The sequence below is a fragment of the Tachyglossus aculeatus genome, chromosome 19 (genome assembly GCF_015852505.1).
Source record: "Tachyglossus aculeatus isolate mTacAcu1 chromosome 19, mTacAcu1.pri, whole genome shotgun sequence".
NCBI classification, from domain to species: Eukaryota; Metazoa; Chordata; class Mammalia; order Monotremata; family Tachyglossidae; genus Tachyglossus; species Tachyglossus aculeatus.
The window spans coordinates 28,071,100-28,095,183 of record NC_052084.1 but is presented as its reverse complement, the minus strand read 5'-3'; the positions used below and the strand labels follow the sequence as shown (position 1 = coordinate 28,095,183).

The 24,084-nt window shown below is 44.8% G+C and overlaps 1 protein-coding gene across 3 annotated transcripts in view; it reads left to right on the top strand.

Moving 5' to 3' along the window:
* Positions 1-4,681: 4,681 nt before the first annotated feature.
* Positions 4,682-24,084, top strand: part of FBXL4 (F-box and leucine rich repeat protein 4) — a 40,055-nt gene continuing 20,652 nt past the window's right edge. Inside the window, exons 1-4 of one of the 3 annotated variants that reach the window (XM_038761306.1) lie at positions 4,682-5,013; positions 7,548-8,126; positions 14,196-14,541; positions 17,747-17,991. In XM_038761306.1, the coding sequence (XP_038617234.1) occupies positions 7,615-8,126; positions 14,196-14,541; positions 17,747-17,991 (1,103 nt within the window). In that variant the 5' untranslated portion in view covers positions 4,682-5,013; positions 7,548-7,614. Of the gene's footprint in view, positions 5,014-7,411; positions 8,127-14,195; positions 14,542-17,746; positions 17,992-24,084 lie in introns of those variants that run through there. The other 2 variants (XM_038761305.1, XM_038761303.1) reach the window with 2 other exon arrangements.

Sequence of the window (24,084 nt, the reverse complement as noted above, 5' to 3'; positions counted from 1 at the left end):
TATTAGTAATAATAATAATGACATTTGTTAAGCGCTCACTCTGTGCCAAGCACTGTTCTAAGCGCTGGGGGGAATACAAGGCGATCAGGTTGTCCCACGTGGGGCTCACAGTCTTTTTAATAATAATAATAATAATAGTATTTTAATAAGCGCTTACTATGTGCAAAGCACTGTTCTAAGCGCTGGGGAGGTTACAAGGTGATCAGGTTGTCCCAAGTGGGGCTCACAGTCGTCTTCCCCATTATAATAATAATAATAATAATAATAATGGGATTTGTTCAGCGCTTACTCTGTAAGCGCTTAAATATTAATTATTAGTAATAATAATGATAGCATTTGTTAAGCGCTTACTCTGTGCCAAGCACTGTTCTAAGCGCTGGGGGGGATGCAAGGCGATCAGGTTGTCCCACGTGGGGCTCTCAGTCTTTTTAATAATAATAATAATGGCATTTGTTAAGCGCTTACTAAGTGGGAAACACTATTCTAAGCGCTGGGGAGGTTACAAGGTGATCAGGTTGTTCCAAGTGGGGCTCACAGTCGTCTTCCCCATTTTAATAATAATAATAATAATAATAATAATGGCATTTGTTAAGCACTTACTCTGTGCCAAGCACTGTTCTAAGCGCTTGGGGGGATACAAGGAGATCAGGTTGTCCCACGTGGGTCTCACAGTCTTTTTAATAATAATAATAATAATAATAATGGCATTTGTTAAGCACTTACTATGTGGGAAACACCGTTCTAAGCGCTGGGGAGGTTACAAGGTGATCAGGTTGTCCCAAGTGGGGCTCACAGTCTTCTTCCCCATTTTAATAATAATAATAATAATGGTAATTAATAATATTAATTATTAGTAATAATAATAATAGCATTTGTTAAGCGCTTACTCTGTACCAAGCACTGTTCTAAGCACTGGGGGGATGCAAGGTGATCAGGTTGTCCCACGTGGGGCTCACAGTCTTTATAATAATAATAATAGTAATAATAACAATGATGGCATTTGTTAAGCGCTTACTATGTGGGAAACACTGTTCCAAGTGCTGGGGAGGTTACAGGGTGATCAGGTTGTCCCAAGTGGGGCTCACAGTCTTCTTCCCCACTTTAATAATAATAATAATGGTATTTGTTAAGCGCTTATTCTGTGCCAAGCACTGTTCTAAGCGCTGGGGGGGTACAAGGTGATCAGGTTGTCCCACGTGGGGCTCAGTCTTCATCCTCATTTTAGTAATAATAATAATAATAATAGTAATAGCGTTTGTTAAGTACTTACTACGTGCCAAGCACTGTTCTAAGCGCTGGGGGGATACAAGGTGATCAGGTTGTCCCACGTGGGGCTCACAGTCAATAATAATAATAATAATAATGATGGCATTTGTTAAGTGCTTACTATGTGGGAAACACTGTTCTAAGCGCTGGGGAGGTTACAAGGTGATCACGTTGTCCCATGTGGGGCTCAGTTTTCATCCCCATTTTAGTAATAATAATAATAGCATTTGTTAAGCGCTTACTCTGTGCCAAGCACTGTTCTAAGCACTGGGGGGATACAAGGCGATCAGGCTGTCCCACGTGGGGCTCACAGTCTTTATAATAATAATAATGATGATGATGATGGCATTTGTTAAGCGCTTACTATGTGGGAAACACTGTTCTAGGCGCTGGGGAGGTTACAAGGTGATCAGGTTGTCCCAAGTGGGGCTCAGTCTTCATCCCCATTTTAGTAATAATAGTAATAATAATAGCATTTGTTAAGCACTTATTCTGTGCCAAGTACTGTTCTTAGCGCTGGGGGGGATAAAAGGCAATCAGGTTGTCCCACGTGGGGCTCACAGTCTTTATAATAATAATAATAATAATGATGGTATTTGTTAAGTGCTTACTCTGTGCCAAGCACTCTTCTAAGCACTGGGGGGATACAAGGTGATTGGGCTGTGCCACGTGGGACAGTCTTCTTCCCCATTTTAATGATAATAATGGTATTTGGTAATCACTTACTCTGTGCCAAGCACTGTTCTAAGTGCTGGGCGGGGGCGGGGAATACAGGGTGATCAAGTTGTCCCACAGGCTCACAGTCTTCTTCCCCATTTTAGTAATAATAATAATAATAATAGCATTTGTTAAGCGCTTACTATGTGCCAGACACTGTTCTAAGCGCTGGGGGGTGGATGCAAGGTGATCAGGTTGTCCCACGTGGGGCTCACAGTCTTCATCCGCATTTTAGCAGTAATAATAATAACAGTAATAGCATTTGTTAAGCGCTTACTATGTGCCACGCACAGAGAAGTGAAGTGACTTCCCCAAGGTCACACAGCAGACAAGTGGCAGATCTGGAATTAGAACTCATGACCCGACTCTCAGGCCTTTGCACTGTCCGCTGTGCCATGCTGCTTCTCTGCCATGGACTGCCCCAAAAAAACAAAGACGTGGATTTTGGAGCAAATTAAGCCCAAGTGGTCCTTGGTAGGCCAGATGACTTGACGTTTAGACTGTGAGCCCACTGTTGGGTAGGGACCGTCTCTATATGTTGCCAGGTTGTACTTCCCAAGCGCTTAGTACAGTGCTCTGCACACAGTAAGCGCTCAATAAATACGATTGATTGATTGACTTAGATGAGCATATTTTGAACACCTCATCAGGGAGGACTGATTCTCTGGAGAAGACGCTAACGCTAGGAAAAGCCCAGGGAAAACGTGGAAGAGGCAGCCCAGCAGCTAGATCGATCGATCAATCAATCAATCTATCGTATTTATTGAGCACTTACTGAGTGCAGAGCTAGATGGACAGAAACCATAACAATAACAGAAGAACCGTTAGCAAGGTTACGGATAACGGCAGGAGACAGGACATTCTGGAGAAAATAGATCCACAGGATCTTTATGAATTGGAAATGACTCAACAGCACTTGATAATCACAGTGATTTGTTGAGTGCATACAATGTGCCCAAACAATGAGGTAGATACACATTAATCAGGTTGGACGGGGTCCCTCTCCCACACGGGGCTCATGGTCTTAATCCCCATTTTACAGAGGAGGGAACTGAGGCCCAGAGAATAAAGTGACTTGCCCAAAGTCACAGAAGACGAGTGGCAGAGCAGGGATTAGAACTCGCAACCCGTCCATGAGGCCGTACTGCTTCCCACTGTACTGAGTTCTGGGGTAGATTTCCTCCCTCCCGGCCCCAAAGCACACGTGTGCATATCTGTAATTTTGTTTGTATCGATGTCTCTCTCCCCCACTCTAGACTGCGAGCTTGTAGTGGGCAGAGAATGTCATTATTTGTCATATTGTTGCACTCAATAAATGCAGTTGAATGCAAGCTAATCAGGTTGGACACCATTCCTATGCCACATGGGGCTGCCAGTCTTCGTCCCCGTACAGATGAGGGAACTGAGGCACGGAGAAATGACGACTCACCCGCGGTCACCCAGCCAACAAGTGGCAAATGCGGCGAGGAATGCGGCTGTTTTTGGTTGTGTTGTACTCTCCCAGCACTTAATTAATTAATAATGGCATTTGTTAAGCGCTTACTATGTGCCATGCACTGTGCTAAGCCCTGGGGGGATACGGGCTAATCAGGTTGTCCCACGTGGGGCTCACAGTCTTAATCCCCATTGTACAGATGAGGTAACGAAGGCACAGAGAAATTAATCAATCAATCCATCAATTGTATTTATTGAGCGCTTACTGTGTGCAGAGCACTGTACTAAGCGCTTGGGAAGTACAAGTTGGCAACGTACTTATACAGTGAGTGAGTACAGTGCTCCGTCACAAGCCCCCAGCTCATACCAACCAGGCAGCGTGGCTCAGTGGAAAGAGCACGGGTTTGGGAGTCGGAGGTCATGGGTTCAAATCCCAACTCCCCCACATGTCTGCTGTGTGACCTTGGGCAAGTCACTTAACTTCTCTGGGCCTCAGTGACCTCATCTGTCAAATGGGGATTAAGACCGTGAGCCCCCCGTGGGACAACGTGATCATCTTGTATCCCCCCCAGCACTAAGAATGGTGCTTTGCACATAGTAAGCACTTAATGCCATTATTCAGTGCTTAGAACAGTGCTCTGCACATAGTAAGCGCTTAACAAATGCTATTATTATTATTAGGGAAGCAGCATGGCTCAGTGGAAAAGAGCACGGGCTTTGGAGTCAGAGGTCATGGGTTCAATTCCCAGCTCCGCCAATTGTCAGCTGTGTGACTTTGGGCAAGTCACTTAACTTCTCTGTGCCCCAGTTCCCTCATCTGTAAAATGGGGATGAAGACTGTGAGCCCCCCGTGGGCCAACCTGACCACCTTGTAACCTCCCCAGCGCTTAGAACAGTGCTTTGCACCTAGTAAGTGCTGAACAAATGCCATTATTAGTATTATTAGGGAAGCAGCATGGCTCAGTGGAAAGAGCCCGGGCTTTGGAGTCAGAGGTCAGGGGTTCAATTCCCCGCTCCGCCAATTGTCAGCTGTGTGACTTTGGGCAAGTCACTTCACTTCTCTGGGCCTCAGTTCCCTCATCTGTAAAACGGGGGTGAAGACTGTGAGCCCCCCGTGGGACAACCTGATCACCTTGTAACCTCCCCAGCGCTTAGGACAGTGCTTTGCACATAGTAAGGGCTTAATAAATGCCATCATTATTATTCTTATATTATTATTATTATTTCCTTGACCAGGGAAGCCTCCATGATACGTAGAGAGTCAGACCCCCCCCCCACCAAGGTTACTGTGGAAAGGTTTTTGACATAGGAAGCCACACATACTCATTCTCCCCCCAGTACCAGTCTGCTGGTCAAAGGAGCCCATTCTGCCAGTCCCACGGCGGAAGACTGAGAGAAGTTCACGGCCGTACGAATCGCTGACGCTTCAAGCCTCCTCTGCTGCCTCTTTGCGTGCTTCTCTGCCGAATACTCGCTTCTCCTCCACCTTTTATCACCTTTTATCTTCCTTAGGCGCCACAGCTGTGACTGGCCCAGGGCCCTTCCCAAGTAGAGAAGGCCCCACCCCGCGACAGGCCGGCAATCACCTGTCCTCAGGTACAGCTCATCAGCACCTTCACCAGTCTCTTCCTTCTTCTACTTTGCCAGATCAATCAATCAATCGTATTTATTGAGCGCTTACTGTGTGCAGAGCACGGTACTAAGCGCTTGGGAAGTCCAAGTTGGCAACATCTAGAGACGGTCCCTACCCAACAGCGGGCTCACAGTCTAGAAGGGGGAGGCAGACAGCAAAACAAAACATAGTAACAAAATAAAATAAATAGAATAAATCTGTACAAATAAAATAGAGTAATAAATACGTACAAACATATACATATATACAGGTGCTGTGGGGAGGGGGAGAGGAAGGAGGGGGCTCAGTCTGGGAAGGCCTCCTGGAGGAGGTGAGCTCTCAGTAGGGCTTTGAAGGCATTAAAGCTTCATTTTTATAGATGAGGAACCGAGACAGAAATTAAGTGACTGCCCCACGTAGATCATTGAGTCAGTCATATTTATTGAGCACTTCCTGTGTGCAGAGCACTATACTAAGTGCCTGGGAGAGTACCACATATGTACATATGTGTAATTTTATTTGTTTGCATCGATGTCCCACAGTCTGGACTGTGAGCTCGTAGTGGGCAGAGAATGTCGCGGTTTATTGTTGTATTGTATTCCCCCAAGCGCTTAGTACAGTGCTCTGCACGTAGTAAGCGCTCAGTAGGTACAGTTGAAGTAATAAACAGAAACATTCCGTGCCGACGAGCCTACACTCGTTTTGTCCTCATTAATCCTCATTACCTAACCCAGTGCTTAGTAATAATAATAATGATAACAACGATGGCATGTATTAAGCGCTTACTATGTGCAAAGCACTGTTCTAAGCGCTGGGGAGGTTACAAGGTGATCAGGTTGTCCCCCGGGGGGCTCACAGTCTTCATCCCCATTTTACAGATGAGGGAACTGAGGCCCAGAGAAGCAAAGCGACTTACCCAAAATCACACAGCTAAGTGGCGGAGCCGGGATTTGAACCCATGACCTCTGACTCCACAGCCTGGGCTCTTTCCATTGAGCCACGCTGCTTCGCTGCTTAGTACAGTGCTTGGTACATACTATTATTAGTAGTATTATTATTCAGCCTAGCTAATATTCAGCCTGCGGCCTTATGGTTTCCTGGCATAGTTCTTTTTTCACAGTTAGGTTACAGTGTAACTAAGAAGATCGTTATTGTCCCACACGCTGACGGTATTACTCGATGTTCCCAGGGTGGTGCTAATAGATTATTAATTTTTAAAACGCTCCCTTCGTCCCAAGGTCCCAGGGTGCAGTGTGCAATTAAAATTAATTAAAATGTGGCAGTAATTAACATTTAATGGTTCCTTCGATTTGCCTTAGTAGACGGTCATAAAACCAATTTAGGACCATTCGTGAAGATCAGAACTGTCAGAACAGGTCAGAAGATGAAGTCAAAAGGTGGGCGTACTGTGGGAGCCCACTGTTGGGTAGGGACCGTCTCTATATGTTGCCAACTTGTACGCGCTTAGTACAGCGCTCTGCACACAGTAAGCGCTCAATAAATACGATTGAATGAATGAATGAATGAATTCTTCTCAAGTGCAAATGAGGGGAAGGCTTGCCCTGAGGATCCCTAAGAATAATAATGATAATAATAATGATGATGATGAGCGGGAGGGAGAAGGTGAATCTTACCCCCATTTCACAGATAAACCGAGGAACAGAGAAGTGAGATGACTTGTGCAAGGTCACGTGGCAGAGTCAGGATCAGCACCTCTCACTCCCTCGTCCTCTACCCTTTCCATTAGATCCCGCTGCCTTTCTATCGGCTGCGAGGATCAGGCAGTCGAAAAGTGTAAATGTCCGTCTGTCCGATGGCACGGAGCCAAAGCCCCAACCCAAATAATAATAATGATGGTATTTGTGCAGCGCTTGCTCTGCAGAGCACTGTTCTAAGCGCTGGGGAGGATACAAGGTGATCAGGTTGTCCCACGGGGGGCTCACAGTCTTCATCCCCATTTTACAGATGAGGGAACTGAGGCCCAGAGAAGTTGCCCAGAGTCACACAGCTGACATTTGGCGGAGCCGGGATTTGAACCCATGACCTGTGACTCCAAAGCCCGGGCTCCTTCCACTGAGCCACGCTGCTTCTCTAAAGCACCCGGCCGCTACTTCGGCACGTCACAGGACCGAGACGACCAGAAGGAAAAGTCTACGGGAATTCAGAGAGATTCGTCTCGGGGGTAGCGGCCTTTGCCAAGCTGATTGGCGTGGGAGATTTCAGGGCTTGGAAGAGCGTGTACTAAGCGCTTGGGAAGTACAAGTTGGCAACACATAGAGACGGTCCCTACGCAACAGTGGGCTCACAGTCTAGAAGGACTGTAATACAGATATTACATATCTGTAATTGATCTATTTCTATTAATGCCTGTCTCCCCCTCTAGACCGTAAGCTCGTCGTGGGAAGGGAATGTGTCTGTCTCTTGCTACACCGTCCTCTTCCGAGCGCTCAGTTCAGTACTCCGCACACAGCAAGCGCTCGAATGAACGCCCGTTGAAATCCTTGTGTTCATTTAGCAGGAGCCATGTCTCCAGCGCCTTAGTGAGGACAGAGCCGTGGTTTCGAAGCGACCCCCTCCCTCACCGGATGCTTCCGACCTTCCCCATGTTCACGGTCCTGACGATGTTCTACTACATCTGCCTCCGGCGCCGGGCCCGGACCGGCCCCAGGGGAGAGACGCCCAACTGCCGGCGGACGGCGGACGCGAACCCCCGGCCCCCGCCCCGCAACGCGGAGGTGGTCCAGTACGCCAAGGAGGTCTTGGATTTCAGCTCCCATTACGGGAGCGAAAACAGCATGTCTTACACCATGTGGAACCTGGCTGGGGTCCCCAGCGTCTACCCCAGCTCGGGGGACTTCACCCAGACGGCGGTTTTCCGCACCTACGGGTCCTGGTGGGAGCGCTGCCCCAGCGCCCCGGCCCCTTTCGCCCGCACCCCGCCGGCCTTCCGGAGCCAGGACTTCGTGGAGCTCGCCTTCGAGGAACCGGTCTATCCCACGGCCGTCCACGTCCTGGAGACCTACCACCCCGGGGCCGTCATCCGGATCCTGGCCTGCTCGGCCGACCCGTACGCCCCGAGCCCTCCGGCCGAAGTAAGGTAAAATGACAGGAATGATGATAGTAATCGTGACATCTGTTAAGCCCCTACTTTGTGCCAGGCACCGTACCAAGCGCCGGGGTGGGTACGAGCGAATCGGGTTGGGCACCACGATCCCCGCCTCACACGAGGCTCACAGACTTCATTTGACGGATGAGGGAACAAAGGCACAGAGACATGAAGTGACTTGCCCAAAGTCACACGGCAGACGAGTGGCGGAACTGGGGTTAGAACCCACGTCCTTCTGACTCTCAGGCCCAGGCTCTAGCCACTAGACCACACTGCTTCTCTTTTTAAACTTAGGTGAGAAGATGGCAAGTAGAACCCTGTCCATGGAAGACTGTGTGGCTAACAAGCTCTCTCTCTAATAATAATAATGATGGCATTTATTAAGCGCTTACTATGTGCAAAGCGCTGTTCTAAGCGCTGGGGAGGTTACAAGGTGATCAGGTTGTCCCACTGGGGGCTTAATCCCCATTTTACAGGTAACTGAGGCCCAGAGAAGTGAGTTGCCCAAAGTCACCCAGCTGACAATCGGCGGAGCCGGGATTTGAACCCATGACCTCTGACTCCCGAGCCTGGTCTCTTTCCACTTAGCCATGCTGCTCCTCTTTAGCCACGTCTCTATCCACAGCTTTGGCGGGGAGGCCTATAAGCCAAGAAAAATTGTCCTTTTTTATTTCTTCAAGGTATTTGTTAAGCGCTTACTAGGTGCCAGGCACTGTACTAAGCGCTGGGGTAGATCCAAGGTAATCGGGTCTGACCCCTCTCCCAGTGCCTGCTTCAGAGCTGGAACAGCCTCCCTCTTCCTATCCGGCAGGCAGTAACTCTCCCCCTCTTCATTCATTCTGTCGTATTCATTCAGTTGCATTTATTGAGCACTTACAGAGTGCAGAGCACTGTACTAAGCGCTTGGAAAGTACAATTCAACAATAAAGAGTGACAATCCCTACCCACACCGGGCTTAACTCCAAACTTTACTGAAGTCACACCTCCTCTACGAGGCCTTCCCCGATTAAGCCCTCCTTTCCTCTTCTCCCACACCCTTCTGCGTCGCCCTGACTTGCTCCCTTTATTCATTCATTCGTATTTATCGAGCGCCTACTGTGTGCAGAGCACTGTACTAAGCGCTTGGAAAGTACACCCCTGCATAGGAGAGGGGGTGAGGGGCAAGGTTGGGATCAATTCTGCGGAGCTCCGAGGAAGGGGGGGATACTTGGTCTCCGTGGGCATGGATTGTAGGCTCCCAATGGCCCGGGGTAGAAGGTGCCAGCTTGTGGGTGTCTGGCCTGGGGTCTGTCACCGATACCCCAGAGAAGACCGGAGGCGTGCAGTCAGTAGTTGGGAAGCAAAATAAAAGCGCAGAACCTCGACACGGAAATTAAAACCCCGACGGGAAGCCGCATGGCGTAGCGGATTACACCCCGGGCCCGAGAGTCAGGAGGACCTGATGCATTAAAATTACTTTTTGGCCTCACTTTGTCCCCCAACACGACCCGAATTACTAGGTTGAGTTCTGGTGACGTAAAAATTGCCGGGTGAGCAAGGGCAAGTCACTTCACCCCTCTGGGCCCTCAGTGACCCCTTCTGTAAAATGGGGATCAAGACTGTGAGCCGCAAGTGGGACGGGGACCGTATCCAAGCCGATTAGCTTGTATCTACCCCGGCGCTTAGAACAGTAGCTGACATGGGGGAAGCGTGTAACAAAGCACCTAAAAAAAAGGAAACAGAAAATCAGGAGTTACTTGAATCTTGCCATTTTTAAGAGTTCTCCAACAGGACTCACCAGCAGGATGTAGGGAATTCATTGGTATTTGGGAAATGCTAAGTGCCTTGTAAGTACAGTGCCTGACACGGAGTACGCACTTAACAAATATCGTTAAAAAAAGAAACACTTAAAAGTAGAGGAAGAGGATTCTACCTGTCCCATTGGCCAAATATCAGCTTGTCCAATCAATCATATTTATTGAGCGCTTACTGTGTGCAGAGCACTGTACTAAGCGCTTGGGAAGCCCAAGTTGGCAACACATAGAGACGGTCCCTACCCAACAGTGGGCTCACAGTCTAGAAGTCCACTAATAATATAATAATAATAATAATGGCATTTATTAAGCGCTTACTACGTGCAAAGCACTGTTCTAATACCTCTTTGACTAGTGGATATTCCCAAACAGAAAAGCTGGCAGAAAAAGGATCATTTGTTATCTGGAAGTCTTAAATAACTCAGAAGAGTAAGCTAGACTGTAGCTCGCCGTGGGCAGGGACTGTGTCTGTTTCTTGTTATATTGTCCTCTCCCAAGCACTTAGTACAGTGCTCGGCACACAGTAGACGCTCAGTAAATACAGCCGACTATTTTTGTGTCACGAGAACTCAGCCTAGTAATTTGGGTTGTGTTCGGGGGAAAAAGTGAGTTCGAAAGTAATTGTAATCCGTCCGTAGGTCATCTGCTAGTGCGTGAGGCTTTGCCTTTTAAACTAAAGAAGATCTAAAAGGGGAGAAAGCGTTCACCTATCATTTAAAATATTGAACAAGTACTTTATGGTGTTTAGTAAAGCGAAGTTACTTAATTAAGGTGAGTTTCTATGAGAGAAAATGGAACCACCCTCCAATCCTCCAGTGGTGATTTAATATAAATAATAAAGATCCTTAATGTAATCCATAGTGGCTTTTACAAAATGATTTATTAATTACAGCAGATTATGGCTTTAATACTGAAGGTTAAGACTACAACTGTGGGAACTGTCCTAAATTTGAGATGAAATCCTATCGAGTTTGGCAACTCTCCCAGATTTATAGTGAACTTCCAAGTTTGGGGTCTTTTACTAGCTCTTTAAAGTTAATGAATGTTTTAATAATGCAAACATACCGCACTGCCTTTATTTGAAGGTTGGCAATCCTCAAGAATAATTGTCCGCCCAGATCTCAGAACTCATTTCTTCTCGTGCCCTCATTTCTTCATTTTCTCCGGCAGCGTTTTTCCTTGACTGCCCCCGGGGAAAGAGTTTCAACATAAGCCCAGGATTGAGAATCCAAAACTTCCAAATCCTATCTGTCTTTACCACTGAGTTTAGTAAGAAAGAATAATCTCTCTGCCTCTATTTTCTCTCTGTAAAATGGTTCTTATTCTCCTTATCCATATCTCCAAGGTGTCATAAGCCCTGGAAAGAGCGGGGGGCTGGGAGTCAGGAGACCTGGGTTCAAATCACAGAAGATCTAAAAGGGGAGAAAGTGTTCACCTATCATTTAAAATATTTAACAAGTACTTTATGGTGTTTAGTAAAGCGAAGTTACTTAATTAAGGTGAGTTTCTATGAGAGAAAATGGAACCAACCTCCAATCCTCCAGTGGTGATTTAATATAAATCACCTGCTGTATGACTTTGGGCAATCACACTAACTTTTCTGGGTCTCAGGTTCTTTGTCCTTAAAACGGGACTAGTAAGGATGTGGAGAGGATAGAAAATAAGGAGTTATTATCAACAATATTTAAATCACGTTACTTGTATCCACCCTATTGCTTAATACAGTGCCTGACAATGGTAGCCCTTAACAAATACCACGATTATTATTATTATTATTATTATTATTAAAGATGACTGGGAATACAGTAACATTTTTTTAATTCTCACTTAAATGGGCAAGTGATCATAAATAAATAGGAGGCTGGATATTATCCATGTATAGCCAGAGTTAATCAGCTCATTATGGGCAGAGAATATGTTTGTTTACTCTTCCATTGTACTTGCACAAATGTTCATACATAAATGCACTCAATTGATGGCGCAGGACTTCCAAAGACAATGCTATTTAAATGGGTGAAAAAAACCCCTGCTTCCTAATTTTTAATCTACATTATGCTCTGAAAACAACGCAGAAAATTTTGCAAAGAGTTTTTGTTCTATTGCCACTTAGGAATGACTGAAAAAAGAATTTGGTGATTTTCTCCTTAATGTTTATACTCAGACAATCTTAATTAAATTGATGTTTCTTGAGATAGAAGGGGAAAAGAATCAAATGCTTTGACGCTGCTTTTTCTCTTGCCTGCCAGTAGCTGACAGTGAGGTTAAAAATTAGGGAGGATTTTTGACCTTTCATTCATTCAATCGTATTTATTGAGCACTTACTGTGTGCAAAGCACTGCACTAAACACTTGGGAGAGTACAGGCTAATTCGGATGTGGGGACTATCTTACCGGAGGGTGTAGCAGTGTTTTAACATTTTTGCATTCATGAATAAAGTATAAAACCCTCTGCCTCCTCCTTCTGCTCAACACATTCCTTTCCTAATAGAGCCCGAATTTTAAACATTATGCTTTATTTCTAATGCAAATGCAATGAAGTAGTGTTTTACCAGGAATTAATTTCAAAAGGCTAAAGGCCTATAAAGTAATCTTGCTCTGCATCTTTCATTTCCCCACTTACAATTTCTTCATCTGTTGCAAAAGAATATAAACAGTACTGTATTATTAATTAGTGCCGGTTAAATTTTTTACTCTTCTGGCTCGTAACTGTCTATTAAAGTTCACCATACTACTCTATTTTCATAATCCGTAGACATTAGATGTAAAATGTTCTTCAACACAAAGGCATAATGTTACATTAAAATGCGAAGTCAAGAAATATAGGCAGGGTTCTCAAAACAGCGCATTTTGAAGAGGTTGTAATTAAACCATTGCATTTGTGATAAGAATACAGCCTGATGCTCCATTCATTTACATTTGTAAACTTAACATCGTGTTAACACAGGCATTGAATTAACTTCAGAATGTCCTAAAATTAATATAAAAAACTAAGGCTGCAGTTGTGTAGAGTATCATTGTGCTGTAATAGTACAGTACTAAAGAAATGTGTTCAAATGATTGCATTATGGCAGTGAACTTTTAATATGTATTGGCAGTTATTATTTTTCTCCAGTTTCATTATTTTTAACTTTCCTCCTCAGTACAATGATATGAGAGATCATTTTTATAGATATTTTGCAGGGTTTACTTTGGGAATCAATAAAAAAATCAATCTCTGAAAAACCTCTTTAGGGTAAAGAGGAGGATCCGAGCTAGGATGAGGACCAGGGTTGGGGTCTTGGGAAAGGTGTGACTGTGGGTTCTGTGCTTAATGCAGTTCAGAGCCCCACGTCAACAATTTGACAAAATGAATTATGCTTTGTACATTATGATGTGCAAATATTTAGTACAAATAAAGGTCTTACTCTGTGTAAAAGCCATTATTAAGTCCTCGTCTCCTTCCTAATCCTCTCCCACTCTCCTCCTCTCCATTTTCCCCTTTCTGAGCTATGCAAGCTTGGAAATGGGACAGCATTTCCCAACCCTATAAATGAACGGCCCGGACAAACAGAACTTTAAAAGGATGGACTGATATTGGGAAGGGAAAAAGGAAGAAACACGGGGAGTCACCTGGTGCCTCAATCAATCGTATTAATTGAGCGCTCACTGTGTGCAGAGCACTGAACTAAGTGCTTGGGAGCGTACAGTATCACAGACACATTCCCTGCCCACAACGGGCTTTCAGTGTAGCGGGGGAGACAGGCGATAATATAAATAGATGACAGATATGGGCATAAGCGCCGTGGGGCTGGGAGGAGAGATGAGTAAAGGGTTCGAGTCAGGGTGAAGCAGAAGGGAGTGGAAGAAAAGGAAAGGAGAGTTTAGTCGGGGAAGGCCTCTCGGAGGAGATGTGCCTTCAAAAAGGCTTTGAAAGCGGGCGAGAGTCCCACATGGGGCCCACAGTCTTCATCCCGATTTTACATTAAAATTAATATTTTAATTTAAAATAATTAATAAAATTAATATAAAAAACTAAGGCTGCAGTTGTGTAGAGTATTTTACAGAGGAGGTCGCAAAGGCCCAGAGGAGTAAAGTGACTTGCCCAGGGTCACCCGGCAGATGAATGGCGGAGCCGGGATTAAAACCCACGTCCTTCTGACTCCCGGACACGTGCTGTGTCCACTGGGCCACACCGCCCCCGCTTCAGTCCGCACCGCCTAATCCCTCCACTCGCAACCCATCCACAACACAGCTTGTCGTTAAGGTGATTTATTTTCTCTGCCGGACAGGTGGGAGATCCTCTGGTCCGAGGAACCTACCAAGATGGCCACACCCCAAGCTCGCCAGTTCTCTCCTTGCATCAAACAGATCGCGTTCCCCACCAACCTGATCCGCTTGGAGGTGAACAGTTCCCTCCTGGACTACTTCACCGAACTGGACGCCGTGGTGCTGCACGGCGTGAAGGAAAGGCCTCCGCCGTCTCTTCAGGCGTCGCTGGCCGAGCGGAGAGATCCGGGAGGAGGAGGGTACGAAGAGAAGAGTAAAAGTGGAATGGAGGGTCTGAACAAGCAGATGAGCAAGGCCGTCCTCGGAGAATGGACAAACATCGGCTATTTTGATAAACTACCTTATGAGGTAAGTCAAAAAACGTGGCCCAGCGCCGTGGGAGGCAGAGGGTCTGGGTTCCAATCCTGGCTCTGCCACTTACCTGCTGGGTGACCTTGGGCAAGCCACTTCTCTGGGCCTCAGTTCCCTCATCGGCAAAATGGGGATCCAAAGCCTGTTCTCTCTTGAACTATAAGTTGAGCTCTTACTATATGCAGAGCACTGTACTAAACACTTGGGAGAGTACGATACAACAGAATGAGCAGACACGTTCCCTGCCCACAGTGAGCTTCCATTCTAGAGAGGGAGACAGACATTAATATAAACAACTAACTTATTTTTCATGCATAATGGGTAGGTAAGCTGGTTATTATTATCAAATGTCGAGCCTTTTCCCTTTATAGCGATTTTATGGATATATTTTCTTCAGAACGCCCTACTACCTGCCATAATTCATAACCTTGCTAATGGTTCTTCCATTATCATTGTTATGATTTCTGTCAATCTATCTATCTATGGTTTCTATCTATAGCTTTTGGTCTGCCTCTTCTGTGCCCTGGATTTTTCCTGGCACTAGTTTTCTAAGAAAGCTGGTAGAGAAGCCTAAATCTTGTATTTAGGTGTTATGGCTAAACATGGAGAAAAATGAGAAGTCATTGGGGATCGTTGAGAAGGGGAATAATGCATTCGGAATAACGTTTTAAGGAAAGGAAATGAGCAACTGTCTTGTGGAGAGGTGATTGAGGCGGAGAGATGATTAAAGAGGCATTTGCAGCTATCCATTCTTTCATTGTCATATTTATTGAGCGCTTACCGTGTGCAGAGCACTGCACTATGCTCTTAGGAGAGTACAGTATAACGATAGACACAGCTCCAAACGACAAGCCTTGAACCAAGGTAAGGTCCCGAGGAGCCATGAAATATTGTAAGGGAAGAATCGGCAGAATTTAGCAAGCGATTGGGATGTGGGAGATAAAAGACAAAATGCGTCAAAGATGAGACCAAGATTACAGGCTTCGGGGGAAGGGAGGATGGTGGGAGTGTCAACAGTGATGGGAAAATTAGGAGGAAGAGCAGGTTGAGGAGGAAAGATGAGTTCAGCTTTTGACACATTGAATTTAAAATGTTGGCAGGTCATCCAGGGAGAAATGTCACGGTTTCAGGTGGAGAGATGAGATTGTAAAATAGGTGAGAAAGCAGGGCTGGGGTGGTAGAGTTGGGTGCCAGTCACACAGAGGTGGTGGGAGAAATCAGCCAGGGGCTCCCGGGCAGAGCGAGTGGAGAGAGGGAAGAGGAAAATCCTCCACAGCTACAGACTGAGGGAAGGATGAAGATCCGATGAAGAAGGGAAACAGAGCAATCGGGGTAGGAGGAACTAGGAGAGAACTGCACACATAAAACGGAAGGCTTGGGAAAGTTTCTGGTGGAGAAGCAGCGTGGCCTAGTGGATAGAGCACGGGCTTGGGAGTCAGAGGACCTGGGTTCTAATCCCGACTCCACCACTTGTCTGCCGTGTGACCTTGGGCCAGTCCGCCTCACTTCCCTGGGCCTCAGTTCCCTCAACTGTCAAATGGGGATTAAGGCCGTGAACCCCATGTGGGTCAGAGACTGTGTCCAACCCAGTTAGCTTGTATCTACATTTATTCAGTCGTATTTATTGAGCACTTACTGTGTGCAAAATCAATCAGTCGTATTTATTGAGCGCTTACTGTGTGCAGAGCACTGTACTAAGCACTTGGGAAGTACAAGTTGGCAACATACAGAGACAGTCCCTACCCAACAGCGGGCTCACAGTCTAAAAGGGGGAGACAGAGAACAAAACCAAACATACTAACAAAATAAAATAAATAGAATAGATATGTAAAACTGTACTAAGCACTTGTGCAGTGCCCGGCACATAGTAAGCGCTTAACAAAGACCATTAATGAAACAATCACAACCGAGACATTGCGCTAACACTTAGGCAACTTTCAAGCCCCACCTGCAGAAGGGAGTTTTCTACTCTGTGAATAACCCCTGTGCTTCAGGGGAAGGAAAACACCTTATAAAGATGTCAATTGTCATATCGCTCCCTCAGTAAACACCAACCCCCCCACCCGTCAGATTTTTGTTTCAAAAGCTTTGCATGTTATGAGTAGATGAGTTTTCAAAGGCAGATAGCCCAACTGCCTTTTTGGGAGTCATTTGCAACACATCACGTCACATATTCATTATGGTATCAAATTGTGCTTTATGCTAGGATACCTGCATATGAAAAGCAGGTTTCTGACAGATGCCAGACCATGGACAAGCAATGATTAATGGGTATTAGCCCGAAGACGTGAAACCTGTTATCCACCCTGTTTACTCAAAGGCAAAAAAGAAAAAAAAAAGTATTTCCCTAACATTTTAATGCTCTAATCTTAGTGACAGTTCATTATACTTTTTGTATTTTTGGTTTCTGCTGGAAGTGGTATATCATTGGATTTTTTTTTCAGGTGGAAAGATGGATAAACAAACAGATTAGGATCACCGGTTAGGACTCATGAACAATATTTTAAACATGAATGGAGAGCTCTGGGTTAAAGAAAAACTTTCCTCTTAAATAAACATGTTTTCCTTTATTGCCTGTAGTTTTTTGTTGCTGTTATCGCTCCTTTTCATTTAGCCATAGGATTTTCCATGTTTTGTTTTTATTGGTATGAAAATAACATTGCTTTGAAAAATACAGAAAATGTGGACATAAGTATCATTCATTCGTTAGAAAAAAGGCCAATAAGGAAAGCATTCCTTCAGAGGAAGCAAAAAACTTGAGAAGCAGCTTGGGCCTGGGTTCTAATCCCAGCTCTGCATTGTATCTGGTCTGTAACCTTGGGCAAGTCACTTGACTTCTCTGGGCCTCAGTTCCCTCATCTGTAAAGTGGGGATTAAAACTGTAAGCCCCATGTGGGACAGGGACTGTGTCCAACGTTGTTTCTAACCCCAGCACAAAGAACAGTGCCTGGCACATAGTAAGCGCTTAACAAGTACCATAAAAACCAAAAAAAGAAAACCCTTCAGATATTCTTTTTTGTGCCTAACGTGGCAGCGTCTCTTTTTATGAATCCTTCTTTGATAACTCCAAACACGTTGAAAATATTTCCACTCACTTGCTATCTGTGACTGGAATCCGTTACGTCCTCTTAGGGCTTGAACTGGAGCATCTTTTTCACTATTTCATTTCATGTTCATCTCTGTGTTTCTGTGCTTCATTTAGCTCATCCAGCTGATTCTGAGCCACCTTCCCCTCCCTGATCTGTGTCGATTAGCCCAGACTTGTAAGCTACTGTTGCAGCACTGCAGCGATCCTCTACAATATACTCACCTCAACTTGCAACCTTACTGGGCAAAGCTCAATGACGCGTCCCTGGAATATCTGCAGACCCGCTGCTCTCTTGTCCAGTGGCTGAATTTATCTTGGACTGGAAACAGGGGCTTCATATCAGTTGCGGGATTTGGCAGGTCAGTGTGTGCTAAAACATCGTCGTCAAGGGTATTTGTTGTACTGGACCAAGCACTTGGGAGGGTAATAATAATAACTGCGGCATTTCTTAAGCACTTACTATGTGCCAAGCACTGTTCGCAGCACTGGGGGAGATACAAGGTAATCAGGTTGGACACAGTCCCCGTCCCACTTGGGGCTCACAGTCTTAATCCCCATTTTCTAGATGAGGCAACTGAAGCACAGAGAAGTGACTCGACTTGCCCAAGGTCACACAGGAGATGTGGCAGAGACAGGATTAGAACCCATGTCCTCTGACTCCCAGGCGTGTGCTCTTTCCTCTAGGGCTTCTCTAATGGTATTTGTCGAGCACTTATTATGTGCGGAGTACCGTACTAAGCGCATGGGAGGGTACAATACAGTAGAGTTGGCAGACACATTCCCTGCCTACATTGAGTTTATGATCAGTCGGACACCTGCTAAAGCCCATCTTCAGTCTGTGGGTGGTCCTTTTCCTATCAAAGATTTGAAAGTTCAGTCAATCAGTCCATTGTATTTATTGAGTACTTACTATATGCAGAACCCCGTACTAAGTGCTCGGGGAGGGTACACCACAACAGAAATTTGTTTCGTTTGGTTAAGATGTATTAGTTAAGCGCTGTTCACCACTAAGCGCTGGGGTAGATTCCCAGGTTGGACACAGTCCATGTCCCATGTAGGCCTAACAGTCCTAATCCCCCTGTTACGGATGAGGCGACTGAGGCTCAGAGGAGTTAAGTGACTTGCCCAGGGTCACACGGCAGACAAGTTGGTGGAGCCGGCTTTAGAACTCGAGTCCTCCTAACTCCCGGCCCTGTCTTCTTTCCTTTAGGCCATGCTGCTTCTTTAGGTGGTAGATACTCTCCCCGCCCTCAAGGAATTTACAGTCTAGGGTATAGTTAAAGTCCAACTCTATTGGCACTCCTATTCTGAGTGTCTGTACCAACCACCGGGAGCAATCAGCAATCAGTGTGGCATTTATTAAGCACTTACTATGCGCCAGAAACCGTAGTAAGGGCTGAGGTAGATACAAGCTAATATGGTCGAGCACAGTCCTTGTCCCACATGGGACTCACAGTCTCAATCCCCATTTTCCTCATGAGGAAACTGAAGCACAGAGACAAGGTCACACAGCAGACAAGTGGCAGAGCCGAGATTAGAACCCAGGTCCTTCCGGCTCCCAGGCCTGTGTTCCAACCACCAGGCCACGCTACCGCTCCATACGTGGTTGGCGTGACCCACTCAAGGATTTGTTTCCATTAAAATGAAATATCTTTGACCGTGCACTGAAAATCAGACAAGAAAAACCAGGGAGAATGATCTTGTTACACTGTCACTCCCAATGGTTTTTGACCCCGGTTTTGAAACAGGTTATTTTACTCCTATTCCCCAAGGAGAAAGTGACTTTTTTTAAAAAAAAAATAGTCTTTCCCATATTATGTTGCGTATATGAATAACGTCTTTTCACAACTATTTCCAAATCAAATCCATCCCCCAAATGTGATTTGTCAGAAATGGAAAACAATTTATTACAGAGCATTTTTAATTAAATCTTAATTACATGTGCAATGCATCGCCCAAATTTAGAAGCTCATTTAAACTAATTATATTGAAAATGCAATTGCACGCTTAAGTAGGCGACCACACTTTCAGACCTACCCAGGTGCTTCTTCCCCCATCTACTTAGATGCTTGGTTTCTTTGCTATTAAGTTTCACCTGTTCAATATTGAAAGGTTGCCCTGGTACATATTCATTTGGGAATATCACCACCAGTTCTCCCCCCCCCCCCTTCAGGTGTTTTTCACTGAGCCTACTGATGTGTTTCTGGGTTCATCTGGTAATGAAATCTTGTAATTTTCATTAAGTGAAATAAGGAAGGGTTACCAAGGTTAGAAAGCTTGGGAAAATTTCCTGGTTTGGGGATTTAAAGGATGGATGATAATATTAATAATAATAATTGTGGTGTTTGTCAGGCACCATACTAAGCGACGCTGGGATGGGTACAAACAAATCGGGTCGGATACAGTCCCTGTCCCACAGGGGGCTCACAGTCTTAATCCCCTTTTACAGATGAAGAAACTGAGGCCCAGAGAAGTGAAGTGACTTGCCCAAGGTCACACAAGCAGACAGGTGACAGAGCTGGAATTAGAACCCACATCCCAAGGCCATACTCTATCCATTAAATTCTTTTTTCCTGTTTGAAAAGCCAAATGTGAACTAATGTATAGACTGTAAAATATGTGTGTGTGTGTATATATATATATATATATATATAAATATATGTGTGTGTGTATGTATATATATATGCACATATACATGTATATATGTGCATATATATATATATATATATATATATATATAAACAGTGTTTCATTTAGGTTATAATTTTCTCGGGTTTGTGCAGAGTGCTAGGTGTGGGCATTTGTTTTCAGCACATTAAGACTTGGCAACGGGTTACTAGAGGAAGAGTCAAACACCCCAAACTGTGTCGCTATTACTCAATTTCTAATCGTTTCCCAGTAATAATAATAATAATTGTGGAATTTGTTAAGCGCTTACTATGTGCCAGGCACTATGCTAAGCGCCGGGATGGGTACAAACTAGTGGGTCGGACACAGTCCCTGTCCCCCATGAGCCTCACAATCTTAATCTCTATTTTACCGATGAAGTAATTGAGGCACAGAGAAGTGAAGTGACTCGCCCAGGGTCACACAGCGGACAAGTGGCAGAGCTGGGATTAGAACCCAGGTCCAGTAAACTAGTGGGCCTCATGGGAATGTGAGTACAAACAGAGACCAGAGCTGGGATTAGCTGATATATTCAGTTGCCAGAGTGATCTGAGGCAAACTGATCAAAATCCCATGGCTTCACTGGTATGTCCCATGGTCTTTGCTGCAGCAGTTAGAAGCGTGGCTAGTGGATTACCAAAATCAATCAATCAATCTGTCGTATTTATTGAGTGCTTACTGTGTGCAGGGCACTGTACTAAGTGCTTGGGAAGTACAAGTTGGCAACATCTAGAGACAGTCCCTACCCAGCAGTGGGCTCACGGTCTAAAAAGGGGGAGACAGAGAACAAAACCAAACATACTAACAAAATAAAATAAATAGAATTGATATGTACAAGTAAAATAAATAGAGTAATAAATATGTACAAACATATATACAGGTAGAACAAAATGACTCCTGTTCTATCAATCAACTATATTTATTGAGTGCTTACTGTCACTATGTGCAGAGCACTGTACCAAGCACTTGGGAGAGTACAGTAAAACAGTGTTGGTAGACATGTTCACTGCCCACAGTGAATTTACAGACCAGAGAGGGAGAAAAAAAACAGTCTCCCAACCTAAAACAGGCTGGATTTGGGACTTTTAAAGACCTTTTTTCCTTTAAAACAGTTTTTGTGGACACAGTTTTTCCCGTAAATACATGTTTTCACTCGACGATTTGGACAGAGCTCTCTTTGAGAATTAGGATACTTTGTTCTGACAAATGTCAGTCTGAGTAGAATACAATTATGAAGTCAGAAGAAGCAGTTTTCAGGCACACAGATCAGTCCAGGGGCCCCTGTAAAATGTAAAAATGTACCCCAGTTTTTCTTAGAATGGGGTACATTAAGGATGTGCCCCCCCACATTATAAGAGAGCTAAATGTATGTGGGGAAAAAAATGATCGGAGAAAATATTTTAGTAAATACTCTTCCTGAAAGTTTTTACAACACCAGGTCTCCAACTCTCTATCCTATATTTTGTGGAAACATTCCTTTGCCGTAGGTTATAAAAAGTTGGATTGTTGTTTAGTAAAAGAATCAATAGTATTTATTGAGCGGTTACTGTGCCCAGAGCACTGTACTGAACGCTTGAGAGGCTACAGGACAACAGAGTTGATCCAAACGTTCCCTGCCCGCAGCGAGGTATCGAAAAGTTTCCAAGTTTTGAATGCAAATCCCTCAGAAATCTATTGGATTTACCAAATCTGTTAACATTTCTTCAACCGTGAAGCCTTTGCCTTTAGAGTGAAATTAGAATTTTCTTTAAAAAAAAAAATCACTCAGAAAACCGTTTTTGAAGGAACAGTTTCTTCCTGATTGCCGTTGGCCCTTTTCTCGTGACTACTGAATTGGTAGTTGGGATTTGTCGGCAGCATTCCCAGAATAAATAGTAAATATGCAAAGCTTGATTATTAATGAATCATCTATGGGTAAGCCTGGTCTGCTTATGCTCATTACTCTGAACAAGATATATTTATAATAATTTTAAGAAGACAGGGTACTTTTTTCCCCCAACTGGAGGTATGTATTAAATGATGTGTATTTCCTACAAGAGTGTTTGGCAAAGATTGACGTAGCCTCTTTTTGTTAAATGAGAATCCATAATTATGCAGCTATAGTATGATATATTCACAGGTTAGAACTCGTGAGGAGGGTATTCCTTTAACAGTTCACTAATCCTAAAAATGATTGAAGAAAACTTTCCACTCTTTCAGATTTTGTAGCCCCAGAAAAATTAGGTCAGTAATGTTTCATATAAATACTGGAGTTAGTGCCGTTAATGCTTCCCTTCCTGTGTGTAGGGGAAGCAGCGTGGAGTAGTGGATAGGGCACACACCTGGGAGTGAAGAGGTCATGGGTTCTAATCCCGGCTCTGTCGCTTGTCTGCTGTGTGGCCTTGGGCAAGTCAGTTCACTTCTCTGTGCCACAGTTGCCTCATCCGGGATTAAGACTGTGAAAACTTTCCCCAGGATTTTGCCAGAGTGTCCACATCTCTACCAGTCCCTTCTCCTTTTCCTCTCCTGCCCTTTTTTTTTTTTTTCCTTAAATCGTTAAATGCTCACTACGTGCCAGGACCTGTACTAAGCTCTGGGGTAGATGCAGGCTAGTCCGGTTGAACCCACTCCCTGTCTCACATGGGGCTTGTAGAATTAAATCCCCATTTTACAGATGAGGGAACTGTGGCACAGAAAAGTGAAGTGACTTGCCCAGGTCACACAGCAGACAAGTGGCGGAGCCGGGACTAGAACCCAGGTCCTTCTGACCCGGCTGTATTCGCTAGCCAACACTGCTTACCCAGTCAGTCTCACCTTCTGTCTCATTACAGAGCTTCTCTGCTCTTGTATCAAGAAGATCTTCAGGTTTATTTCGGGCAGCCTTCGAATAAACTCTTCACTTCACCAATTCCCCATCTCATTTGAAATTTCATTTAATTTGGAAACCCTCTGGGGATACAGTTTGATTATAGATGTCGTGCCTAATATACAAGTCATCATCAAAAATAATATATGCTAAGAACAGGATGCAGTGTGATCCGGAGATTGATTATATGTCACAGGCCTGGACTGTCTATCCGATTTCACCGCCGGCTTCTTTAACCTTGATGAACTTCTTATTCTGTGGAACTGTAAAGTTGGGACTTGGTGGATAGGGCCGGGAGTCAGGAGGACCAGGGTTCAAATCCGGCTCCGCCATTTGTTTGCTGCGGGACCATGGGCAAGTCACTTCACTTTGCCGGGCCTCAGTTCCCTCATCTGTAAAATGGGGATTGAGACGGTGAGCGCCAAGTGGGCCAGACGCTTAGTACAGTGCTCTGCACACAGTAAGCGCTCAGTAGGTACGACTGAATGAATGACAGGGAAGGTATCCAACCGGATTAGCTTGTATCTATCCCAGCGCTTAGTAATAACGCTAGGAAGAAGCAGTGTGGCCTAATAGAAAGAGCGTGGAATTAGAGGACTTGGGTTCTCAGCCTGCTCTGCAGCCTTGGGCAAGTCACTTAACTTTTGTCTGTGCCTCACTGCCTTCATCTGTAAAATGGGAATTAAATACCTCTTCTCCATCCTTATTAGATTACGAACCCCATGTGGTACTGAGACTGTGTCCAGGCTGACTGTCTTATATTCCCCCTCGTCCCCCTCTCCATCCCCCCATCTTACCTCCTTCCCTTCCCCACAGCACCTGTATATATGTTTGTACATATTTATTACTCTATTTATTTATTTTACTTGTACATATCTATTCTATTTATTTTATTTTGTTAGTATGTTTGGTTTTGTTCTCTGTCTCCCCCTTTTAGACT